Genomic DNA, 24,162 nt, shown 5'->3' with positions numbered 1-24,162 from the left:
AGGACTGGCAAAAGGTGCTCTTCACTGACGAGTTGCGGTTTTGTTTCACCAGGGGTGATGGCCGGATTCGTGTTTATCATGGAAGGAATGAGCATTACACCGAGGCCTGTACTCTGGAGCGGGATAGATTTGGAAGTGGAGGGTCCGTCATGGTCTGGGGCGATGTGTCACAGCATCATTGGACTGAGCATGTTGTCATAGCAGGCAATCTCAATGCTGTGCGTTACAGGGAAGACATTCTCCTCCCTCATGTGGTACCCTTCCTGCAGGCTCATCCTGACATGACCCTCCAGCACAATGCCACCAGCCATACTGCTCATTCTGTGCATGATTTCCTGCAAGACAGGAATGTCAGTGTTCTGCCATGGCCAGCGAAGAGCCCGGATCTCAATCCCATTGAGCACGTCTGGGACCTGTTGGATTGGAGGGTGAGGGCTATGGCCATTCCCCCCAGAAATTTCTGGGAACGTGCAGGTGGCTTGGTGGATGAGTGGGGTAACATCTCACAGCAAGAACGGGCAAATCTGATACAGTCCATGAGGAGGAGAAGCACTTCAGTACTTTATACAGCTGGTGGCCACACCAGATAATTTTCCTACCTCAAGATGACATTATGGACTTTACAGTTTCAGAATTAGTGCTACAGGAAGCAAATTTCTGTTTGAAAAAGCTAGCCTTAGCTTTCCTAACTGACTGTGTATATTGGTTCCTGACTTCCCTGAAAAGTTGCATATCGCACTGGCTATTCGATGCTAATGCAGAACGCCACAGGATGTTTTTTGCGCTGGTCAAGGGCAATCAAGTCTGGGGTGGTACCAAGGGCTATATCTGTTCTTAGTTTTACATTTTTTGAGTGGGGCATGCTTATTTAAGATGGCGAGGAAAGCACTTTTAAAGAGCAACCAGGCATCCTCTACTGACGGGTCAATATCCTTCCAGAATACCCGGGTCAGGTTGATTAGAAAGGCCTGCTGAAGTGTTTTTTGGAGCGTCTGACAGTGATGAGGGGTGGTCGTTTGACCGCGGACCAATTACGGACGCAGACAATCAGGCAGTGATCGCTGAGATTCTGGTTGAAGACAGCAGAGGTGCATTTAGAGGGCAAGTTGGTCAGGATGATATCGAAGAGGGTACCCGTGGTTACGGATTTAGGCTTGTACCTGGTAGGTTCCTTGATAATTTGTGTGACATTGAGGACATCTAGCTTAGATTGTAGGACGGCCGGGGTATTAAGCACATCCCAGTTTAGGTCACCTAACAGTACAAACTCTGAAGATAGATGGGGGGCAATTAATTCACATATGGCTCTCTCTCAATTCAATTCAATTCAAGGGGCGTTATTGGCATGGGAAACATATGTTAACATTGACAAAGCAAGTGAAGTAGATCATATACAAAAGTGAAATAAACAATACAAATGAACAGTAGACATTACACTCACAGAAGTTCCAAAAGAATAAAGACATTTCAAATGTCATATTATGTATATGTAGTCTCTCTCTCTCAATCTCTCTCACACACTCTCTCCCTCTCTCTCACTCCATCTCTCTCCCATAAGTAGCAGAACTGATAGAGAGAATAAAAAAGAATAGGAAGATTTTTGTTGTGGATTAATGAGAAATTAAATGTCCATGTCATTTTATTTACAGATTAATTTTGAATCTCTGTTCATTCTATGGGTGGACACATTTGCAGTTCAATTTTTTTCCTGTAGATGACAGTTGTTCTCTGTTCTGTCCCGCTGGAGACCTAACAAGACACGAAGAAGTCTGACCTCCAAAAATGTGACAGCCTTGCTAATCTATCCCCGATATATCGGTCTGATTTATCAGAAACAACGTCAATATGAAGACATTTCATAATCACGGAACCTGTACAATATGTATGGTCGTCTCAACAACACGTTTCAAATACATACATTGTTAGACGTTTTACCAGTACAAGATTTTACTCGATTATTGACCTGTTTTGTCTGGTAGATATATGGAAAAACATGCTTGCGTTTTCCTTGCAGATCTTCATGAGTTGACGACGGCTGTGTGTACTCTGACATAAATAAACATGGTTGGAACCAAAACATTAGACTTCTACACGGTAGAACTGTCGGATACAGTAGGATTCTGAAGAATAATTGTCATACTGCATTTATTCGTGTAATATGAACGGTTGATAGCTAACGAGTTACAAACTTGTTAACAGTTGGCTAACGTTAGCTACCAACAGTAACCCCGAGATTACTAACTCTAGCTAGCTAGTGTACACCCAGGACTGTAAAGATGTTGCAGTGTGTGTCTCGGTCGTGTTTGAGGAACGGGAGAAGCATTGTCGACTACGTCGTCAGATACGGCTGTACTCAGACAGCACGAGGTCTGTCGAGCTTGGGCTCCGGTAGCACCGTGAGAGCTCCACGTTCCTGGTCGGTTCACCCGGTAACGGACATCAACCGAAGAGCCTTCACTGGGTCTGTGTCGGTGAGTTCTAGAAGAACCGGGGATGTCCAGGAATCACCGGGCGTTGAGGACTTCGGATCTCTTTCCGCTGATTTTTCCTCCAGACGGGCCTTCCGGAAGACCACCCCAGAGCTGCAGGAGATGTTGTATCGGGAGGAGAGGCAGGCGGCCGGGCAGGAGGAGGAGAGGGAGCCGGTGGCCTTCAGGTCTAGGACTGGGCGGAGGAACACACAGTACTGGTACTTCCTTCAGTGTAAAAGACTCATCAAGGAGAACAAGGTACAGCGATCTCTCTCTTTATCTATCACCCCCTCTGGTTCTCATCTTTCTTTCTCTGTCCCCTCATCCTATGTCACTGTATCAGACACCTGAGAAGGAGGTAGGGAGGGAGGAATGGTTGTGTGAAACGTCATCGACAGCCACTGATACTTGAAATACCTATTCAGGCATTGTAAGGTCTGGCATGCATCATTAACGTCTGAGCAGGAGAGCATAACCCATGCTTGAGGCTGAGATGCTGGATGGAGAGAGACTCCAACCTGAAGAGTAGGTTATAACTACACTCCTCTGACCCCTAACCTCTGATCCCTAACCCTCAGCTGTCAGAGGCTCTGTTTATGTTCCAGAGTGATGTGTTGGAAGGAGAGTCTCCACTCTGAAGAGTATAACTACACTGTTGTGGCCTCTAACCCCCAGCTGTCTGAGGCCCTGTCCATGTTCCAGAGCGGGAGAGGCTTCAACCTAAGGAGTAGAACTACACTGCCCTGACCTCTAACCCCTGACCTCTGACCCCAACCCCGGAGGAACTGTTCCTGTCAGGCCCCCAATGTTTGTTCTGGAGCGTGAAGTCACGAGTTCTGTTGGTCAGCTACTGCGTAGCAACCTAGCAGTGCCAAAAGCACTGATTTGCCCTAGAAAGCCTATGTAAATTTACGGACGTCAGAAAAGCCACAAAATAAAATTGCGGTTATGTTATGAAGGTTCTGGGCTCTAAAATTAGTATAGCATGATCAAGTTCGATCCTCACGTTGAATTCTTTTAAAGTTTGCTACAAATCAAGATATTTAAATAGTGATCCATTCTGGCTACTACAGTACCGGTCAAAAGTTTGGACACACCTAATCATTCCAGGGTTTCTACATTGTAAAAAAAATGGCGAAGACATCAAAACTATTAAATAACACATATGGAATCATGTAGTAACCAAAATCTAAATATATTTTATATTTGAGATTCTTCAAAGTAGGCACCCTTTGCCTAGATGACAGCTTTGGACACTCTTGGCATTCTCTCAACCAGCTTCATGAGGTAGTCATCTGGAATGCATTTCAATTAACAGGTGTGCCTTGTTAAATTTGTGGAATTTCTTTCCTCAATGCATTTGAGCCAATCAGTTGTGTTGTGACAAGGTAGGGGTGGTATACAGAAGATAGCCCTATTTGGTAAACGACCAATTCCATATTATGGCAAGAACAGCTCAAATAAGCAAAGAGAACGACAGTCCATCATTACTTTAAGACATGAAGGTCAGTTAATATGGAAATTTCAAGAACTTTGAAAGTGCAGTTGCAAAAACCATCAAGCGCTATGGTGAAACTGTCTCTAATGAGGACCGCCACTGGAAAGTAAGACCTAGAGTTACCTCTGCTGCAGAGGATAAGTTCATTAGAGTTACCAGCCTCAGAAATTGCAGCCCAAATAAATGCTTCACAGAGTTCAAGTAACAGACACATTTCAACATCAACAGTTCAGAGGAGACTGTGTGAATCAGGCCTTCATGGTCGAATTGCTGCAAAGAAACCAGTTTTAAAGGACACCAATAAGAAGAAGAGACTTGCTTGGGCCAAGAAACACAAGCAATGGACATTAGACCTGTGGAAATCTGTCCTTTGGTCTGATGAGTCCACATTTTAGAACTACAGCTGCCGTGTCTTTGTAAGACCCAGAGTAGGTGAACGGATGATCTCCGCATGTGTGGTTCCCATGGTGAAGCATGGAGGAGGTGGTGTGGGGGTGCTTTGCTTATGACACTGTCTGTGATTTATTTAGAATTCAAGGCACACTTAACCAGCATGGCTACCACAGGATTCTGCAGCGATACGCCATCCCATCTGGTTTGCGCTTAGTGGAACAATAATTTGTTTTTCAACAGGACAATGACCCAACACAACTCCAGCCTGTGTAATGGCTATTTGACCAAGAAGGTGAGTGATGGCGTGCTGCATCAGATGACCTGGCCTCCACAATCACCCAACCTCAACCAAATTGAGATGGTTTGTGATGAGTTGGACCGCAGAGTGAAGGAAAAGCAGCCAACAAGTGCTCAGCATATGTGGGAACTCCTTCAAGACTGTTGGAAAAGCATTCCAGGTGAAGCTGGTATAGAGAATGCCAAGAGTGTGCAAAGCTGTCATCAAGGCAAAGGGTGGCTACTTTGAAGAATCAAATATAAAATATATTTAGATTTGGTTAACACTTGTTTGGTTACTACATGATTCCATAGGTGTTATTTCATAGTTTTGATGTCTTCACTATTATTGTACAATGTAAAAATATAGAAAAACCCTTGAATGAGTAGGTGTGTCCAAACTTTTGACTGGTACTGTATATACATTTGTCGTCACAGAGGACGGCAGGCTACAAGGAGGCTCAGGTTGACTCTCTCAGGCAGGATGAAAACCACTACATTAACCATGATTCATTGCTAGTTACGGCCACTTTCACCATTATCCCCAGCGTTTTTTGGTTGCAATTCAGCAATATGGTGCACTTCAAATACTTCTTGTGCCATCTGGTTTTCCATAGGAATACGTGGATGACGTCACTATCTACTAGTTTTAATGTCTGCGGTTCACGTTCCTGTGTGAGATGTTGGAGGTAAAGAGGCTCCAACCTGAAAAGTGTAACTATACTGTTCTGACCTGTAACTCCTGACCCCTAAACTCTAACCCTCAGCTGTCTGAGGCCCTGTCCATGTTCCAGAGGGAGATGTTGGAGGGAGAGAGACTCCCACCTGAGGAATATAACTACACTGTCCTGATAGGAGGCTGTGGGCGAGCAGGACATCTCAAACACGCCTTCAAACTCTACAACGACGTACGTATAGAGACCAGACACACCCGTGCACACATACACACACACACACACCCGTGCACCCCCCCCCCCCCACGTGCACACACAACAGTGTTTTCAATAGGATTCTTTTCAGCAGCGATGGCAAAGTTAGCGGGGGAGGGAGATGGTGGGCATGGCCTATGGCGCAGTTTTAGAGGCCCTCTTGACCAAAGAGACAAAATGTTGCTGTTTTAAAGCAAGATTTCTGCAATTATACACATTTTGCCATGTTTTGTACTTTGTTCTTGTGCTATCTCAAACATAAACAAAGTGACTCAAACATAACAAAATCAATTGGGCCCCCATGCCATGCATTAACATGTTAGATTATCCCTGATGGTCCAGTTCTCAGAGATGATCTTGTTTAAAAAATAAATAGATCCATTATCTTTTCTATACACTTTATATCTAGTTTTAGTCATTTAACTTAACACTGAAAATGTTACACCATCCCAATTTTTTTAATAAATTGTATTTCTTTTTGCGGTGGAGGCCACGATTTAGCAGCGGTGCACTATAGGGAAACGCTGTACATACACAGTGACTCAAACGCACACAGACACACACATATGTTTCTCCCTCACCCCCAGATGATGATAATTATGGTGTATGTGTTTAATGTGATGTGTTTGTGTGGGTGACAGATGAAGAAGAGAGGTCTGGTTCCTAGCGACGCCACCTACACCGCTCTGTTCAACGCCTGTGCCGAGTCACCACGGAAACAAGCCGGGCTGCAGCAAGCCATCCACTTGGAGCAGGAGCTGCGGCGGAAGAACCATCCCCTCAGTGACATCACATACCACGCCCTGCTGAAGACACACGCCCTCACCAACCACCTTCGAGCCTGTTTACACACACTGCGGGTAACTTTAGCCCCTGACCTCTAACACCTTCCCTCAGCAAACACCTCAGAGCCTATCTACACACACTTATCCCTTGACCTCTATAGACAATAAAAACATAAGACCATATTAGATTTCAAATGTTTCTCTTTATGAGATATTCAGGGCCTTTGTACATCCAAACAAAGTGTGTGCATTTGTTTGTTTGTAGGACATGCTACAGGCTGGTCATGCAGTAACTCAGGAGACCTTCCACTTCCTGCTGATGGGCTGTGTGAGAGACAGAGTCACTGGCTTCAGACAGGCCCTGCAGGTAACACACGCACACACATGTATTCAAACTTCTAAAACTGTTGTGTGTGTGTGTGTGTATAATGTGTGTGTGTGTTAGGTGTATCGTCAGATGTTGAGGATGGGGATTCGTCCCGACGTCCAGAACTACAACCTGCTGCTCCGCGCTGCTAGAGATTGTGGGATAGGTAACCCCGCCGTGGCCTCTGCCCTGCTGCTGACCTCTGATTGCGGCCAGGAAGGTCAAGCGGTAAAGGTCAGGGGTCAGGGGTCGGCTCCACTGGACGTCGACGCTCTGGAGAGTCAACTGTTCACACAACACCCCGACAACGACCTTAGTCACCATAGCAATGACCCTAGCAACATCCTCAGACACCATAGCGACCTGGACAGTAGTGTGGTTGCCCCGATAACAACCCAACTGGTGATGGTGAGGAAGGGAGGAGAGCAAGAGGCTCCCATTGGTTCTCTCCCCTGTCTGTCAGGAACCAGTTCCCACCCCCCCAACCTGCTGGACCTATCAGTGGGCAGGGCTGAAGAGGGGGGTGTGGTCTCGCTTGGTGTGGTGAGCGGAATGTTTGATAGGCTGGCGCTGATGGGCGGGGCCCAGGGCTTCCTGGATAAGATGGCCACTGCGGGGCTCTGCCCAGACATCAGAACTCTCACACTATTAGCTGACACCATGGAGCCCGGCATCCAATCACTGCACAGCCTGCTGGCGGTCGCTAAGCAACACGGTGTGAAGCTGGACGCAGCGTTCTACAACAGTGTGATCCGCAGGGCAGCACGTGCTGGAGACCTACAAGAGGCTAAGGTACACACACACCGTCACTATGTACACACACACACCATCACTATGTACACACACACACCTGAGAGGTATACTACATTTTAAACCAGATCTACTCAGGGTTTTACTAAAGCTAGCCGGCTTCAGTTAACTTCACTTTCCAGCTCAGGCTTCAACCGTACTACGACGCTAGATATTGCTTTCCGCCTGCCGCTAACTTTAGCAGGCTTGTAACTGCGTGTGCATGTTGCACGCAGCTAGTCGAACGCCAAACTCCATCGAGACGATGCTGAAACGTCAATCTATGGGCGAGTCAGTGCACCATTTTTATTTGTGCGGAAAGCAAGATGAAGGAAAAGAGATCTTGCAAATTCAGCAGGTTATGGTGTGAAATAGGTTTGTTGAAGTGCTGTCTTTATTTTATCACATCTCGTTAATGCCATCTTTGGTGTGCTTTCGGATGCTTATCATTGCACAAGCACCTTTTTTCCCCCACTCCTATCAATAAAATAACACAAGTTATAAACAAGTTTTACTGTGCGTGAACTTTCAAATGCTTTCTGTCATTACTAAATGTGCAATGTGATAGGAATTTTAACATTACTATTTTTAAATACAAAAAAACTTGATTAATCAAATATTTCATCAGTCTTCCTCAAATGAAAGGGGTGATGATGCAGTCTTTGTGAGAGGGAGGGAATCTTATATTTCATTCACCCTCAACTAGTGGCTCAGCCATTACATTCATGGTAAGTGGAGTTAGCCTGCCACGGAGCAGGTTAGTTCTGAATGATTCGTTGCCATAGAAATGTACCTGGCTAAAAGGTGAGCCCCCTTCGTGGTATCTGTTATCCCCTAGTTGACCTCAGAGTTGACCAAAGTTACCTCACTTAACTCCTCAAACCACTTACGTAGTATAGGGCTCTGAAGTTGTACCAATGTTGTTGCAAGGTGTGTATGTTTTCTAACTGTGTGTGTGTGTGTGTGTGTGTGTGTGTGTCAGGCAGTGATGTGTGTGATGCAGGAAAGACGTGTGCGTGCGGATGTACGGACATACGGAAGTCTGGCTCTGGGCTGCAACAGACAGACAGATGCCCTACAGCTGCTGGGGGACATGCAGGTAACACACACACACACACACACACACACACACACACACACACATGATTACGTTGCCCCGGGTTGAACTGAGCTATGGCCTGTCACGTGACCGGGGTGAAGCTAGGTGGGAGAGGCCCGCCCTACTGCTCGATCATATTGTCAACAATGCAGCATGACGCATAGTTCACAATTAATCAACAACTCCTTTCCATAAAATGTCTGAATTTTCTAAGTAGTTTTCATTGAGAAGGCAGATAAATAAATACAAGTATTTTTATCAGAGCAATCATTTTTGCATGTGAAAACACAATCCTACTCCTTACACCACGTGCATAACCTAAGCCGACGGGACGTCCGTCTATCACCTGGGAGGCAACCCGCTTCCAAAACAAATGCAATCATCTGGGCCAGTTTATTAGAATCCCCTCTGTGTTTCCTGCAGGCGGCGGGGGTGCAGCCCAGTGTGCAGGTGTTCTCTGCTCTTATTGGCTGTGCCAGCAGGAGGCTGGACTATGTGTATCTGAGGCTGGTGCTTAGAGCCATGAGGGAACACAACGTCCCACCTAATGACATCATCATCACTCAGCTAGAACACGCCTCCCAGTACCCGCCCAACTATAACCAGGTAGGGAGGAGAGGGCATGTGCGTGTGGTATCTAATCATGTGCATCGGTTTGTCATTACAAGTGCAGAAACAACAGATCATAGGTTTGAGTCTCACATCTTTCTCTCTCTTTCCCTACCCCTCTTTCGCACTCCCTCTCTCTGTCAGTATAAGTTTAGGAACACCTACCTGTCTCAGATTGATGGTTTCCGTGGTTACTACCACCAGTGGCTGACCACCATGCCTGCCCAGGAGACAGGAGGACCTGAGAGAGACCACCCTGCAGAGACGAGACAAGATGGACACCAGCAGGCAGCAGCAGCAAGGCGACACCGCAAGCAACACAGCTGAACACACACACCTTTGTACCCGCACTCGCACACACACACTGCAAGCATTGTAAATGTGAGCGTCTACAACCCCAGAACCATGATGCTGTTACTCTGTGTCGTCACGTGTCCTGTAAATATCAGATGAGGCTGGTGGGAGGACCTATAGGAGGATGGCCTCATTTGTAATGGCTGGAATGGAGTAAATGGAACAGTCAATCATGTGGTTTCCATATGTTTGATGTCTTTGACACGTTTCATTTTTTTCCATTCCAGCCTCTACAATGAGTCTGTCATCCTATAGCTCCTCCCAACAGCCTCCAATGAAATATATGTAAACTGTTATGTTTCTTTTATGTAATAAACTTACAGTAATAAAACTTGGTCTGTGTATTAGGCTTGGGCAGTATCAAGATTGTCATACCTTCATACCTACAAGGGGCGCTGTTTTCAAACCCCTCTAATCCAAAGGTTAGCAATGCTAACAAGTACATAGTGCCTTGCGAAAGTATTCGGCCCCCTTGAACTTTGCGACCTTTTGCCACATTTCAGGCTTCAAACATAAAGATATAAAACTGTATTTTTTTGTGAAGAATCAACAACAAGTGGGACACAATCATGAAGTGGAACGACATTTATTGGATATTTCAAACTTTTTTAACAAATCAAAAACTGAAAAATTGGGCGTGCAAAATTATTCAGCCCCCTTAAGTTAATACTTTGTAGCGCCACCTTTTGCTGCGATTACAGCTGTAAGTCGCTTGGGGTATGTCTATCAGTTTTGCACATCGAGAGACTGACATTTTTTCCCATTCCTCCTTGCAAAACAGCTCGAGCTCAGTGAGGTTGGATGGAGAGCATTTGTGAACAGCAGTTTTCAGTTCTTTCCACAGATTCTCGATTGGATTCAGGTCTCTCATTCAGGATTCAAAAATTGCGACAGGTGAAATGAAGAACGCAATCTTTATTTCCTAATGTTTTGCACAAGTTGACTGCAGGTATTTACTTAGTAACAAATATTCAAATTTATAAAAAATAAAAGGAAGTTTCATCAGTTGAAAAAACATCCCGTGGGGTTTTCCAAATACCCCATTATACGTTATACCACTCAAGTCTACTGTGTATGCTTGACCAAAGATGGTGGGTTTTATGACTTATAAGTGTTTGGACTGCATAAACCATAAATATCTGCTATGGTACCTACGCATGTCACTGCGCATGTCACTGCTGGGACTGGCTGGTCACCTAGGTGAATGGTTGACACTAGTTGCCACAGACAAAATTGGCTATATCGTAAATATATACATATATTTTGCTGTTTGGTCTTGATTTAGGGTTAGGCTTTAAATTAGCAGTGTGGTTAGGTTTCAAATCAGATTTTAAGGAGAAATTGTAGAAATAGGCGGGGTTTAGCCATTTGTGGCAGTGGTAACTATTGATGACAGTTGAATTGGGCACATGCGATCTGAAGTTTGGAAGAGCACAGCATGGAAAGAAAAGGGACTGCAGCACTGAGTTTGAGATGAAGTTCTTTAACATGCTCGTTTTATTACATCTAACGGTGTCGTTCTTATGCAAAAGGTAACATTTTTGTAGAATTTGACATTCTTTATATAATTGATCCTGTCACGGGGTTATAAGTAATGATGTACAGTGCGTTCGGAAAGTATTCAGACCACACAATACCCCAAAATGACAAAGCAAAAACAGGTTATTATAACTAATAACTACTCTTCCTGGGGTCCAAAAACAATAAAAATGTACCTTATACATAAAACAGTACATCATATAACATTACTACACACCTACATATCTACAATAAAACATGTATAATCCCACCGTACAACAATATTACAATGTATGCATATGCGTGTCTTCACATATGCTCTTCACAGTCCCTGCTGTTCCATAAGGTGTATTTTTTCAGATTAAAAAAAAATGGTATTCTCCTGCTTGCATCAGTTACCTGATGTGGAATAGAGTTCCATGTAGTCATGGCTCTATGTAGTACTGTGTGCCTCCCACAGTCTTTTCTGGACTTGGGGATTGTGAAGAGGCCTCTGGTGGCATGTCTTGAGGGGTATGCATGGGTGTCTGAGCTGTGTGCCCGTAGTTTATTAAACAGACTACTCAGTACATTCAGCTTGTCAACACTTCTTACAAAAACACGTAGTGATGATGTCAATCTCTCTTCCACATTGAGCCATGAGAGATTGACATGCATATCATTAATGTTATCTCTCTGTGTACGTTGAAGGGCCAGCCCTGCTGCCCTGTTCTGAGCCAATTACAATTTTTTACAATTACAGAAGTCCCTCTTTGTGGCACCTGACAACACTCCTGAAAAGTAGTCTAGGTGCGACAAAACTAGGGCCTGTAGGACCTGCCTTGTTGATAGTATTGTTAAGAAGGCAGAGCAGCGCAGACTTCTCCCCATCATAGCTACTGTTGTATCAAATAGTCTTGACCATGACAGTTTACAATCCAGGGTTAATCCAAGCAGTTTAGTTACCTCAACTTGCTAAATTTCGACATTATTCATTACCAGATGTAGTTGATGTTTAGGTTTTAGTGAATGCTTTTAGTTTTGGAAATATTTAACTAACTTATTCCTTGCCACCCATTCTGAAACGAACTGCAGCTCATTGTTAAGTGTTGCCGTCATTTCAGTTGCTGTAGTAGCTGACGTGTATAGTGTTCAATCAAATGTATTTATAAAGCCCTTCTTACATCCGCTGATGTCACAAAGTGCTGTACAGAAACCCAGCCTAAAACCCCAAACAGCAAGCAATGCAGGTGTAGAACCACAGTGGCTAGGAAAAACTCCAGAGAAAGGCCAGAACCTAGGAAAACACCCAGAGAGGAACCAGGCTATGAGGGGGGGTCAGTCCTCTTCTGGCTGTGCCGGGTGGAGATTATAACAGAACATGGCCAAGATGTTCAAATGTTCATAGATGACCAGCTGGGTCAAATTATAATAATCACAGTAGTTGTCGAGGGTGCAACAGGTCAGCACCTCAGGAGTAAATGTCAGTTGTCTTTTCATAGCCGATCATTCAGAGTATCTCTACCGCTCCTGATGTCTCTAAGGAGTTAAAAACAGCAGTTTTGGGACAGGTAGCACGTCCGGTGAACAGGTCAGGGTTCCATAGCCACAGGGAGAACAGTTGAAACTGGAGCAGCAGCACGGCCAGGTGGACTGGGGACAGCAAGGAGTCATCAGGTCAGGTAGTCCTGAGGCATGGTCCTAGGGCTCAGGTCCTCTGAGAGAGAGAAAGAAAGAGAGAAATAAAGAGAGAGATTTAGAGAGCGCATACTTAAATTCACACAGGACACCGGATGGGACAGGAGAAGTACTCCAGATATAACAGACTGACCCTAGCCTCCTGACACATAAACTACTGCAGCATAAATACTGGAGGCTGAGACAGGAGGGGTCAGGAGACACTGTGGCCCCATCCGACGATACCCCTGGACAGGCTGAATGGTCGGCTATTTGACCCAGTCAAGGGGGCTTTACTATCCTTTAGTAGTAGAATTAATTTTGCTTCCATCCAGGCATGAGGGGACATACTTTCTAGCAGGCTTAAATTCAAATGTACAATGCTTGTCTTTCATAATTTGGATATGTAGTGTCAGCGTTTGTTGCTTGCATGTCATGCCTAAGTTTGCTTATCTTGCCAAAGAAAAGTAATTCAAGTAGTTTGGAAAATCAGTGGGGTTTGTGACGAATGAGCCATCTGATTCAATGAATGGATCCAAGTTCGCCTTTTTCCCCAAAATTACATTTAAGGCGCTCCATCATTCTTTATATCATTTATTTTTGTTTCATAGTATAGTTTATTTTTATTTAGTTTAGTCACATGATTTCTGAATTTGCAGTACGTTTGCCAATTGATTGGGCGGCCAGACTTATTTTCCATACCTTTTGCCTCATCCCACTCATCATCAATCCAAGGGGATTTAACAGTTTTTTCAGTCATTTTCTTAATGGGCGCTTGCTTATTAGTAACTGGAATAAGCGATTTCATAAATGAGTCAAGTGCAGCATCTGGTTGCTCCTCATTACACACCACAGACCAGCAAATATTATTTACATCATCAACATAAGAATCACTACAAAACTTCTTATATGACCTCTTATACACTATATTAGGCCCAGCCTTTGGAACTTTGGTTTTCCTAGATATGGTTATTATGTGAAATTGTGAAATTTGTGAAATTTGTGAAATTTGTAACTACCCTGGTCGGTTGACCGATAACCTGAGCCAGGTTGTAGGCACTGGTTACAGTTAGAATCTTTTTCTTAAGTGGGCAGCTTGATGAAAGCCAGTCAATATTTAAATCACCCAGAAAATATACCTCTCTGATATCACATACATTATCAAGCATTTTACACATGTTATCCAGATACTGAATGTTAGCACTTGATGGTCTATAGCAACTTCCCACAAAAATGGGCTGTGGGAAGCATTGTAGTCGACAAGCATCCCTGTGAAACGCTTCCGAGACCTCGTAGAGTCCATGCCCTGATGAATTGAGTCTGTCTGAGGGCAAGTTGCTGATGAAAGTTGCTGCTAGGTGAAAGTTGCCTATCCTCTCCTTGTATTACTTTAAATTCCAATATCTATATATAGACAATCCTAGGGTTGCGTTATGTATCAATTTAAGTCTGTAGAGCTGAAAAGTTGAAATTCTGAACTGCACTTTACCTCAACAGCAGGGATGGGGTTTACAGGAAGTCAGTTATGGAGTCGTTGGGATTCATTCTGTCCTTGAAAAAGAGTGTTAAGTTCAGTTTGTCTGGCAGCAGGTGGCAGCAGAGTCCCTGTCTTCAGGCACATCAAACTAAGAGGTTTAGGAATGTTTTTGGATTGAACCAATTATACAGGCTCTCTGGTCATGCATACCAGTGCTGGGTTTGGCGTCAAAATGAGAATGCATGAGCAGAAATGAACCCCATATCTACTGTAAAATATGGTGGTGGATCTTTGATGTTATGGTGATATTTTTCTTCCACTGGTCCTGCGGTATCAAGGATCTTGAAGGATTCTGTATTGAGGAATGGTCTAAGATCCTTCCCAATGTGTTCTCCAACTCATAAAACATCTTCGAAAAAGAATCAGTGCCATTATCATTGCAAGGTGAGGTATTGAAAGGTAATGAAAACAGAGGTGTCAATCATTTTTACCCCTACCTTTTTGAGAAAAAATATTACTTGCTATACAAAATCTCTTTCTCCGAGCAAATGTGTTATTATAAAAGAATATAATTTCCAGATTTTTTGAGCATACAATATTGCTCAGTATTTGAATTATTTATTTTTTACAGTAATTTTTGCTGATCTTTATTAAGGGTGTCAATAATTTAAGACCACACTGTATATTCCTATTCTCCTCTGTGTGTGTGTGTGTGTGTGTGTGTGTGTGTGTGTGTGTGTGTGTGTGTGTGTGTGTGTGTGTGTGTGTGTGTGTGTGTGTGTGTGTGTGTTGGGAGGGGGATACTGCACTCCGTGAGCCCCTAGGACAGGGTTCCCCAAACTCGGTCCTCGGGACCCCAAGCGGTGAACATTTACTTTTTTGCACTAACACTACACAGCTGATTCTAATAACCATACTAATCATCAAGCTTTGATCATTTGAATCAGCTGTGTAGTGTTAGGGCAAAGAACAAAACTTGCACTCCCAAGGACCGAGTTTGGGAAACGCTGGTTCATTGATCACCATGTCCTAGGACAAAGGAAGAGCGGTAAGTTAGGGGGAAAGTGACAGAAAGAGCACTAAACATTGTGTGTCTGGTTATTAAAATGGTAAGGATGTGCAGCTCTAGATATGCAGCTCTAGATATGCAGCTCTAGATATGCAGCCCTAGCACCAGCAACAGTCCTGAGTCTCACTTCAACCTAGCCCAGGCTCAGCCCCAGAACCAGTCAAGCAGCCCCAGCCTGTAGCCCTTCTCTTTTGCTGTGAAAGAGAAGTCACGGTTTTACAGAATACACTAAAGCAAGACAACTCAATGTGACACAGCAACACAAACACACACATACACACGCAAACACACACACACACAAACAAACACGTACTGTGAGAGGCACATCTGATGCATTATTGATGTGATGTAGAAATTGAGGTGGCATTAGGTCTAACAGTAAAACGCTATTACATACTCTCTCTCTCTCTCTCTCTTTTTCTCTCCCTGATGAACCCAACTGAAATTATACAAATCTCTTTCCTACGCCCTTTTTTTTTTACCACCCTCTCTTCGTTTTGTTTTTTTCTCAGAGTATGTGAGGAGGGTGAGTTAAAGGAGTTACTATTACATAACATCGTAGGAGGAGGAGGAGGAGGAGGAAGAGGACAAGGTCGGCAAGTAGTTGAAGGAGGGGGAGGAAACTACCATATTGCAGTGCTATGTACACACACGCACACCTCCCAGTGTTGGCCGCATCACTACATGATAACTGCACAACTTGTATGGGCTTCTGAGGTGAACTGAGTCTGAGCTTCTTTTACTGCCCCTTTCCTTCTGTCTTTTTCTTCTCTCTGTAAGAGAAACTTTCTTTCTCAGTGGAAGCTCTAATATTAACTGTACTGAGTCCTCTCTACTCCGTGCCTGGTTCTGTGGTGTTTATGGTCCCTCCACTGAGACTGCTGAGAGAGCAATGCTACTCAGGAAGCACTCAACACACACACACACACACACACACACACACACACACACACACACACACACACACACACACACACACACACACACACACACACACACACACACACACACACACACACACACTTCTGATGGTCTCCTGCAAATGGCACATTAAACATTTAGCAAAGCACTCTGGGTCTCTGTGACATCATCTCTTAGCAGCACTCAGCTTCAACAGTATGGAAACCTAATAATGTACCTTTCTCTCTCTCTCTCTATCTCTTTCTGATTCGCTGGGCCAGAAGGGTCTCTTGTCTGAGAGCAGACCCATTGATCTATATTGATCGCTGGTTAATGTGTGTGAGCGCGTGTGTGTGTGCACGCACGCATGTGTTTATGTGAATGAGGAGAGGACACAGCCATCGGGTTCTCATTCGATCCATTGACCACCGCAAGGCCAATGAGTACAACAGTGCTCCGCCTAACTGTTAAGACTAATAATCATTGCGTGAAATACAGTTTTGGAAACCTCAGAAACTACTTTCATATCACCCCAAAATCATTTTCTTCCTGTGAAACGTTTTAACACAGATTCCCATGGAGGTGTTTTGCGCACATTTACCTGAACTACGACACTTCCTGAACTAATGGAAACTTGGGAGGGAACACAAAAAACATTGGCTTGAAGCTGTTACACTACAAAACAATGTGGTAAAATGCCTAACAGTAAGTGTATCTTTTGTATTTGTAAAGTTATTTTAGGATAATAGACTAATTAAGTTGGGTGTTCAAGGTTTCCACAGCTGTATCCCAATCAAGGATCAATTGTTTCTAGATAGAGCATTTCACACCAGATCACCTCAAGTAATCAAAACGGATGGAGATTGGAGTCACAAGGGCCGTTAGAATAAATATTTAGGCCTCTCAACAGAAGGCCCAAGAGGACCCGATAAGGGAGTTATTTATAATACGGGTTACATGGAGAAAATCAGACCTCTCTGAAATGAAAATGGATGGCCATCCCTGCAGCAAAATATATTTTACCTAAACCCTCCCTGAATGCTTAAACAAAATACAAGTGACCCACCCCTATAACCAAAATAATAATAAAAACAATGTGAATAGCAAAGAACATGTCTATTGTTTACCCTCACTTCTTGCACAGAGCAGAGCATTAAATATGTAATTTTAGAAACAATTATTTGCATTACATGGCAACGCAGGAATTTTGCTATCGCACAGGGCGGCGGACCAGAAGGTTGTGGGTTCGCAGACCCCTGTGGACAAGGGTAGAGGTGGAAAGATCTCCTTTATAGTAAAAGCATTGCATGAATCATCATACTTGCAGGTCTGAGAAAAAATGACATTTTTGTAAAAATGTCATGCAATTCAACGTAATTTTGCATACAGTATTAGCAGAATCTGTTTTTAAGACCACACAAACTATCAAAATTACAGGCTAAGAATGTTTGAAAATAATACAAATCTACAAAATGTCATTAGGAATCTGATCATGGTACTTTCAAAAGTTAGATTTAGCTTTCCACCCCAGACAGAGTAGGCCTAGAGAAGTGCTGGCTACTCTTCTTCTGTGGTTTAACCTAACAAGAGTGTTTCCCTAAAACATTTCCTGTGGTACAGAAAGTGAATAGCTTAAAGTAACGCTTTATCCAACAAATCTTTCAAACTTGGTTGAAAGTAGTGAAGTCCAAAACATAAAGACCGCCCTCACACACTATGTTAGTAAGAACATATTGTTTTACTTTCTGAGGTTTGTTTTTCTATATAAAGTTTGTGTTTTATCTAATTGGGAACAAATATACTTGGAACTGTGTCGACAAGAGAACAAATAAGATGCCCGAGACAAACATTCAGTCTAAGTGAGCAAATCTCTGCCTAACCATGAGTTCAACTCATTTTTGATATCTGAGATAACTGTGGAGAGATTAAGGTCCTTCATTCTCTCCTTTTAATTTGTCATTTTTACCCCTAAATAAGTTAGTGTCTTTGACTGGAATATTGCAAACTTCAGCGATATCAGTGCCTTTCAATTAAAAAAATCCACACTTTTTCAAATTCAGATTTAAAATATAAATATTTGTAAAGAATTATCAGAACTTCCAAATGGCTTTACATATTTTTTGGTATCATCTGTTCCTAGCCTCGTCGCGAACAGTTCCATGGCAGAAATCAGCTAAAGAGGGGTCGGAACCGGTGTAAATCAGTGATGCCTCGCAACACGTCAAACCAATCAAATGCCTTGCTTCGGTGGAGCTCCATATGTACTCCCCAGATTTGTGCCATAGGACCAACAGTGTGTGAGGACAAAAAATCGAGAAGAGCTAAGCAGCAAGAGGGGAGAAACGGTCTACAATGCTGGCCATATAAATTATTATTTTTAACGTTTCTGAAGTGATATTTGTCAGTTAAAGCTAGCATGAGGGACAAGTAGTTAGCCACAATTATTATTTTTTTAAAGAAAAGTCAGCTACCTTTTAAGCTACCAAGGTATAGCTAACTAGCTAGTTATATTTCTCTCACGATTATAAAGCATTTGAATAACATTTGAATAAAATCAGCATATTATTGACCTAAAATGTTTGCTGTACTGTCTATCCATGGGAACAACTGCAAACATTGCTAAAGTAAATTAAATAAAATCAAACCTCAAAAAATGTTACCTGTAATGCTCATCTCCTGTAGCCTAATTGTTATCTCCTTATTTTCATACTGTACCTAAATTACAAGGGTTAGATTTGCGCTAAGCAATGTTATGTCCGCACTTAAAAGGCATGTACAAAATCTGGTATATGGTTTGCCACATTCATTGTCTACTGGTATCATTTTAAACTGAGAACATATTATCTTATTATTATTATTATCTGCTTCAGATGACAGCTGCCCATAAGGCCATCATACTGTAGGCCGAAGGCTGCTTTGGCGATGCATGTCATGATAATTTGCTAAATGGATTCACATAGCTGATATACTGAGAGAGAGTGACAATCAAATAAAACAGATTGGAGATCTTACAGTTAGACAAAAATGAAACGTTCACTTGAGAACACAACACAGAAACACAGACACAGAGCCCCTTCCCCTCTTTTTGCAGGATTGTGATTTAATCAACATTGGCACTAGTTCATTTTGAATAATAGTTGAACAATCACAACAAGTTTAAACAATTCACATCTAATAATTAACACTTCAAAATGTACAAATAAGCAAACTCGTATGTAAAGATTAGACATCTTAGTCTAAACAACAGTAGATAATTGAGTAGTGAAAAAGTAGGCTATTATTACTAAAGCGTAATTTCAGGTGAACAAAAAAATTCCATACCGGGCGGTGGCCAGGTGAATCAGGTGGGTTATTGCCGGGCTGAAACAGAACCTACACACACAGCAGACGTCCAGCAGGGTTGGCCTGCTCCAATTGTTATCAGGTATGAAGGTAAGACCCAGATGCAAACAATATCAAACTAACAATGGTTTAATAATCCAACAGGGGCAGGCAATAGACCGGTCAAGGCAGGCAGGGGTCAGTAAACCAGAGGTGGGGCAACGGTACCGGACAGCAGGCAGGCTCAGGGTCAGGGTAGGCCGAGGTAAATAATCCAGAGGTGGGGCAACGGTACAGGTAGGCAGGCAGGCTCAGGCAGAGTGGTCAGGTAGGCGGGCTCAGAGTCAGGACGGGCAAGGGTCAAAACCAGGAGGGCGAGGAAAAGAGAGACTGGGAAAAGCAGGAGCTGAGGGGGGAAAAAAGCTGGTTGACTTGACACACAAGATGAACTGGCAACCGACAAACAGAGAACACAGGTAGAAATACACAGGGGATAATTGGGAAGATAGGCGACACCTGGAGGGGGGTGCAGACAATCACAAAGACAGGTGAAACAGATCAGGGTGTGACAATTGTAATACGTTTATACATTGTTTGTGATGTTTAACTGTATTGTATACAACATTTGCTAACATAGGTAGGCCATGGCATATAGCCTTCAAACTCAACTCTGAACCTCAAAGCCAGTGCCACTGCATTTTTTCATTGTCTTCCTCTATTCAGGGACTGATTTAGACCTGGGACACCTAGGTGTGTGCAATTAATTATCCGGTAGAACAAAAAACCAGGAGGACCTCATCGGATAAGAGTTGAACACCCCTGGCATATAGAATATACCCTAAGTTTCTTGGGGCATTCATTGGGACCTCTCTCTTCATCTGCAAACAGGCTTTCACAGCTTTCCATATATGAGGACAGAAAACATCAAAGACACAGGCTTCATTATATTCAAATTAGACAGCACTGAATATTATGTTTCAGATTCAGAATGTTTCATATTTAATAGTCACGTGTACATGGTTGCAGGTGTGATTGCAGGGTACAGTGAACATCTTAGTCCTGCATGTTGGAGCTCGGAGCCTAAGTGAAATAAAATAGAACACCGTGAGGGCCCTTGGGGACAAGCCCAATTTCTTCAGCATCCTGAGGTTGAAGAGTCGCTGTCATGCCTTTCTCACCATGGTGTCCATGTGGTTAGACCATTTCAGCTTCTCTGAGATGTGGACACAGAGGAATTTGAAGTTAATGACCGTCTCCACAGGGGCCGCGTTGATGAGGATGGGGGCGTATCCAACCTGGTTCCTCCTGAAGTTCACAATCAGCTCATTTGGTTTGCTAACATTGAGGGAGAGGTTGTTTACCTGGCACCACCCCGTCAGAGTGCCTACCTCCTCCCTGTAGGCTATCTCGTCATTGTTGGTAATCAGGCCTACTACTGTTGCGTTGTCAGCAAAATTGATTATGGAGTTGGAACTGTGTGAGGCCACACAGTCATGTGTATACAGGGAATACAGGAGGGCCTGAGGACACACCCTTGTGGGGTCCCCGTGTTGAGAATCAGTGTCGAGGTGGTAATGATGCCTACCTTCACCACCTGGGGGTGGCCCGTCAGAAAGTCCAGGTCCCAGTTGCATAGGGAGGAGTTCAGACCCAGGGCTGTGGGCTTTGTAATGAGCTTAGCCTTCAATACCATATATCTCTGTCCTCAAGGTTTAACCTTTTTAGGGCAGGTCTCTTCAACCCTGTTTCTGGAGAGCTACCTTTCTGTAGGTTTTCACTCCAACCCCAGTTGTAACTAACCCGATTCAGCTTCAGTCAGCTAATTATTAGAATCAGGTGCGCTAGATTAGGGTTGGAGCTAAAACCTACAGGACAGTAGCTCTCCAGGAACATGGTTGGAGATCCCTGCTCTAGGGACTGGAACTTGAGAATATTTTCATAATGTCCTCCCACAAAATGACCTGCCCTATCCAGTAGCCTTTACTGACAGCTGGAGCTGCAGTTTCACTGTTATGTACAAATGCATTTGGAAACTGTTTGACATCATGATAATAGGAAGTTAGCTAGCTGATGACATTTAATTAATTTAAGTAAACAGTGTATGAAGTTAGAAACCTAGCTAGCTAGCTAGCAGCTCAGTTGAGTTAGCCTACAAAGTGGCCAACTGTAGCCAGCTAGCTAATAAAATGTTTAACATTTTAAAAAGGTATTTACTTACTTGAATAGGTTATCCCACTGCCTCCGTTTTTGGGGGTCCTTACAAAAACTAAATAATGGGCAATCTTCACAATATTTTCAGTGGTTGCAAAGTGCAGCCAGCAGCCATGTGGACAAATGGAGAAAAGGAAAAAAGTGTTCGTCACCAGAGCAGTTTAGAACGTGTCGTTACTTTTGACTTTACCAGTGTATCCACTTTCAAGTTAAATAAATATAAATAGAAGACTGTCGGCAACACTTGATAACTAGCACTTGAAACTATGGGCAAAAACTACCCAGACGGAAAACAGTGTCATGACATGCCCTGAGGGAAGGATCATAGCCCCCCTCCCCTCTCTCTCTCTCTCTCCACAGTTTTATGACAGGTCATGAATACCTGGTAGAAACTGCCATGCAGTATTGAGAGAGAGAGTCTACCAGAACAAAGAGCTTCTCTTAGTTCAAAACTCCTAATCCCCAAAATGGGAGAACTAAACAATATTTCTACTTTTGAGAATGTGGGAATGGTCCGTGGACACTTAAGGGACAGTCATGTTGAGTGTGTTTCATTTGGTGATCTCATGAAGGACAGGAAACACACATAACTGTATCTCTTAAAGTGTACATTTCCCAGCTGTCAGGTTTACATCTAAATATTGTGAAACGTATGTGACTAAACATGAAACTATTTGTGAAAAGATGTAATGTGATGTTAACCTTCTAAATGAGAGTATGGATTTTCATATATAGATTAACTTGTCAGTGGCCACGCCCACGTGAGCATAAACATTACGTTGGCATCATGGAACCGCCCTTTTCTACTTCAGAGTAGAAAATCACCCGTGACAAAATTGACCTTTCGTGCCGGACGTCTCGAAAGGTTAAGAAGTCCGAGAACGCCAGGACAGAGTCCCCACGTTGGAATGGCTACAATTCTATAGGCCATAGAGACCATACAGCTGTAGTTTTGGCTACATGGCTTGAAATTTTTAAACTCTGAGACTATCGATCACTACAGAATAAGAACAAATCTTAGATGTATAATTATTAGTCTGCAGCCAGAAATTATGTAAGTCTAGAACGAGAATACCGACAACCGCCGAAGCACCTATTCTATGAGAACATTTCCAAATGGTTCTCTGAAGTATCTATCTAACCACCTACAACCACAAAATACATTGTGACTCCTGGGAAAGTTAACCAGAGACTCTGATGAACACAGGACAATCGAGGATTCCAACATGGAGAGACAACAACGACATACGTAAATATGTACATTGCAATTTCTTTCAGAATGAGAGGCGGTTCATGTGCAAAGTATTAACATGAGTACAATTATCCACTGTGTGGAGTGGATCCGTTTTGTCTTTCCCGCTCTTTCTCAGTCCCCACCCCTTTCCTTTGTCTACCAAGCCATCATATCGGTTTAGGAACTTTTCTATCATTGTTAGTAATCAATATCTACTGTTTGTTTGTTATGTATTTCTGTGATTAGTTAGTTAGTAAATAAATAATTTTGCCAATTTGTATATTGCGGATTCATTATGGAAACTAGGGTTCGTGCAGATAACCAAGAATTTTATGACGTTAGTAATGATAACTGATGAGGCAATTAAAAATCATTAATGGAAGACTAATTGATAAGATATTAAAATATCTGAAGAGTTATATTCGGGAAATTATAACTAATGCTAAACATTTTCCCGTGGTGCCCTGACTTCCTAGTTAATTAATGTTTACATGATTAGTTCAATCACATAATAATTAAACCTAGAGAATTGATTTGATAAAATAAATAAGTCTTCACCTTTAATAATAGTCCAGACACGACAACAGTGACTCCCATAACACACAGCAACCCTTCTACAGGCATGTGGGGGAGGGTTCTTGAAATGAATGTGCGCCAACACATGCAGCCTATACACTGAGTGTACAAAACATTAAGAACACATTAAGAATATCGAGTTGTCCTTTGGGTGGTGGACCATTCTTGATAAACACAGGAAACTGTTGAGCGTGAAAAATCCAGCAGCATTGCAGATCTTGACACAAACCGGTGCACCTGGCACCTATTACCATACCCCATTCTAAAGCACATCAATCTTTTGTCTTGCTTACTCACCCTCTGAATGGCACACATACACAATCCATGTCTCAAAACAAGGCTTAAAAATCCTAATCTAGTCATCTTTCATTGACTTCATAAGTGAATTATTGATGACTAGAGCTGGAAACCAATCAGATGGCTTCCACAACATGTGAACAATATCAGACAAAACAAATGGGATTGATAGACCTAACAACTAGAAATGGGCAGATGTTTTAGTGGTGGTGTCAGGTGTGGTCATGGACGTTTCCAAGTTTCTGAGCCAGGTAGCAATAGCTCGCATTACGGAGGTTTAGGCCTTGCTTTGTTCCACCCAGTTCAACTGCATGTCCCTGGAAAGCTTATCTC

The 24,162-nt window shown here is 43.0% G+C and overlaps 1 protein-coding gene across 2 annotated transcripts; it reads left to right on the top strand.

The window, feature by feature from the left end:
• The first annotated feature begins 1,688 nt into the window (after window positions 1-1,688).
• Window positions 1,689-9,901, top strand: ptcd1 (pentatricopeptide repeat domain 1). 2 transcript variants are annotated; one of them, XR_005037924.1, is made up of 9 exons: window positions 1,689-2,729; window positions 5,406-5,546; window positions 6,209-6,427; window positions 6,618-6,719; window positions 6,798-7,511; window positions 8,491-8,607; window positions 9,031-9,213; window positions 9,361-9,596; window positions 9,637-9,901. XR_005037924.1 is itself a non-coding variant. In XM_021575690.2 (8 exons), exons 1-8 carry the CDS (start codon window positions 2,277-2,279, stop codon window positions 9,541-9,543), a joined length of 2,112 nt encoding a protein of 703 aa, XP_021431365.2. In that variant the 5' UTR covers window positions 1,690-2,276; the 3' UTR covers window positions 9,544-9,901. The 2 variants fall into 2 exon arrangements, 1 of the variants encoding a protein (XP_021431365.2); XM_021575690.2 differs by having other exon boundaries at window positions 1,690-2,729; window positions 9,361-9,901.
• Window positions 9,902-24,162: the final 14,261 nt, after the last annotated feature.

The sequence above is a fragment of the Oncorhynchus mykiss genome, chromosome 20 (assembly GCF_013265735.2).
Source record: "Oncorhynchus mykiss isolate Arlee chromosome 20, USDA_OmykA_1.1, whole genome shotgun sequence".
NCBI classification, from domain to species: domain Eukaryota; kingdom Metazoa; phylum Chordata; class Actinopteri; order Salmoniformes; family Salmonidae; genus Oncorhynchus; species Oncorhynchus mykiss.
The sequence above is the reverse complement of the archived record's forward strand: the minus strand, read 5'-3'. Positions and strand labels throughout refer to the sequence as shown.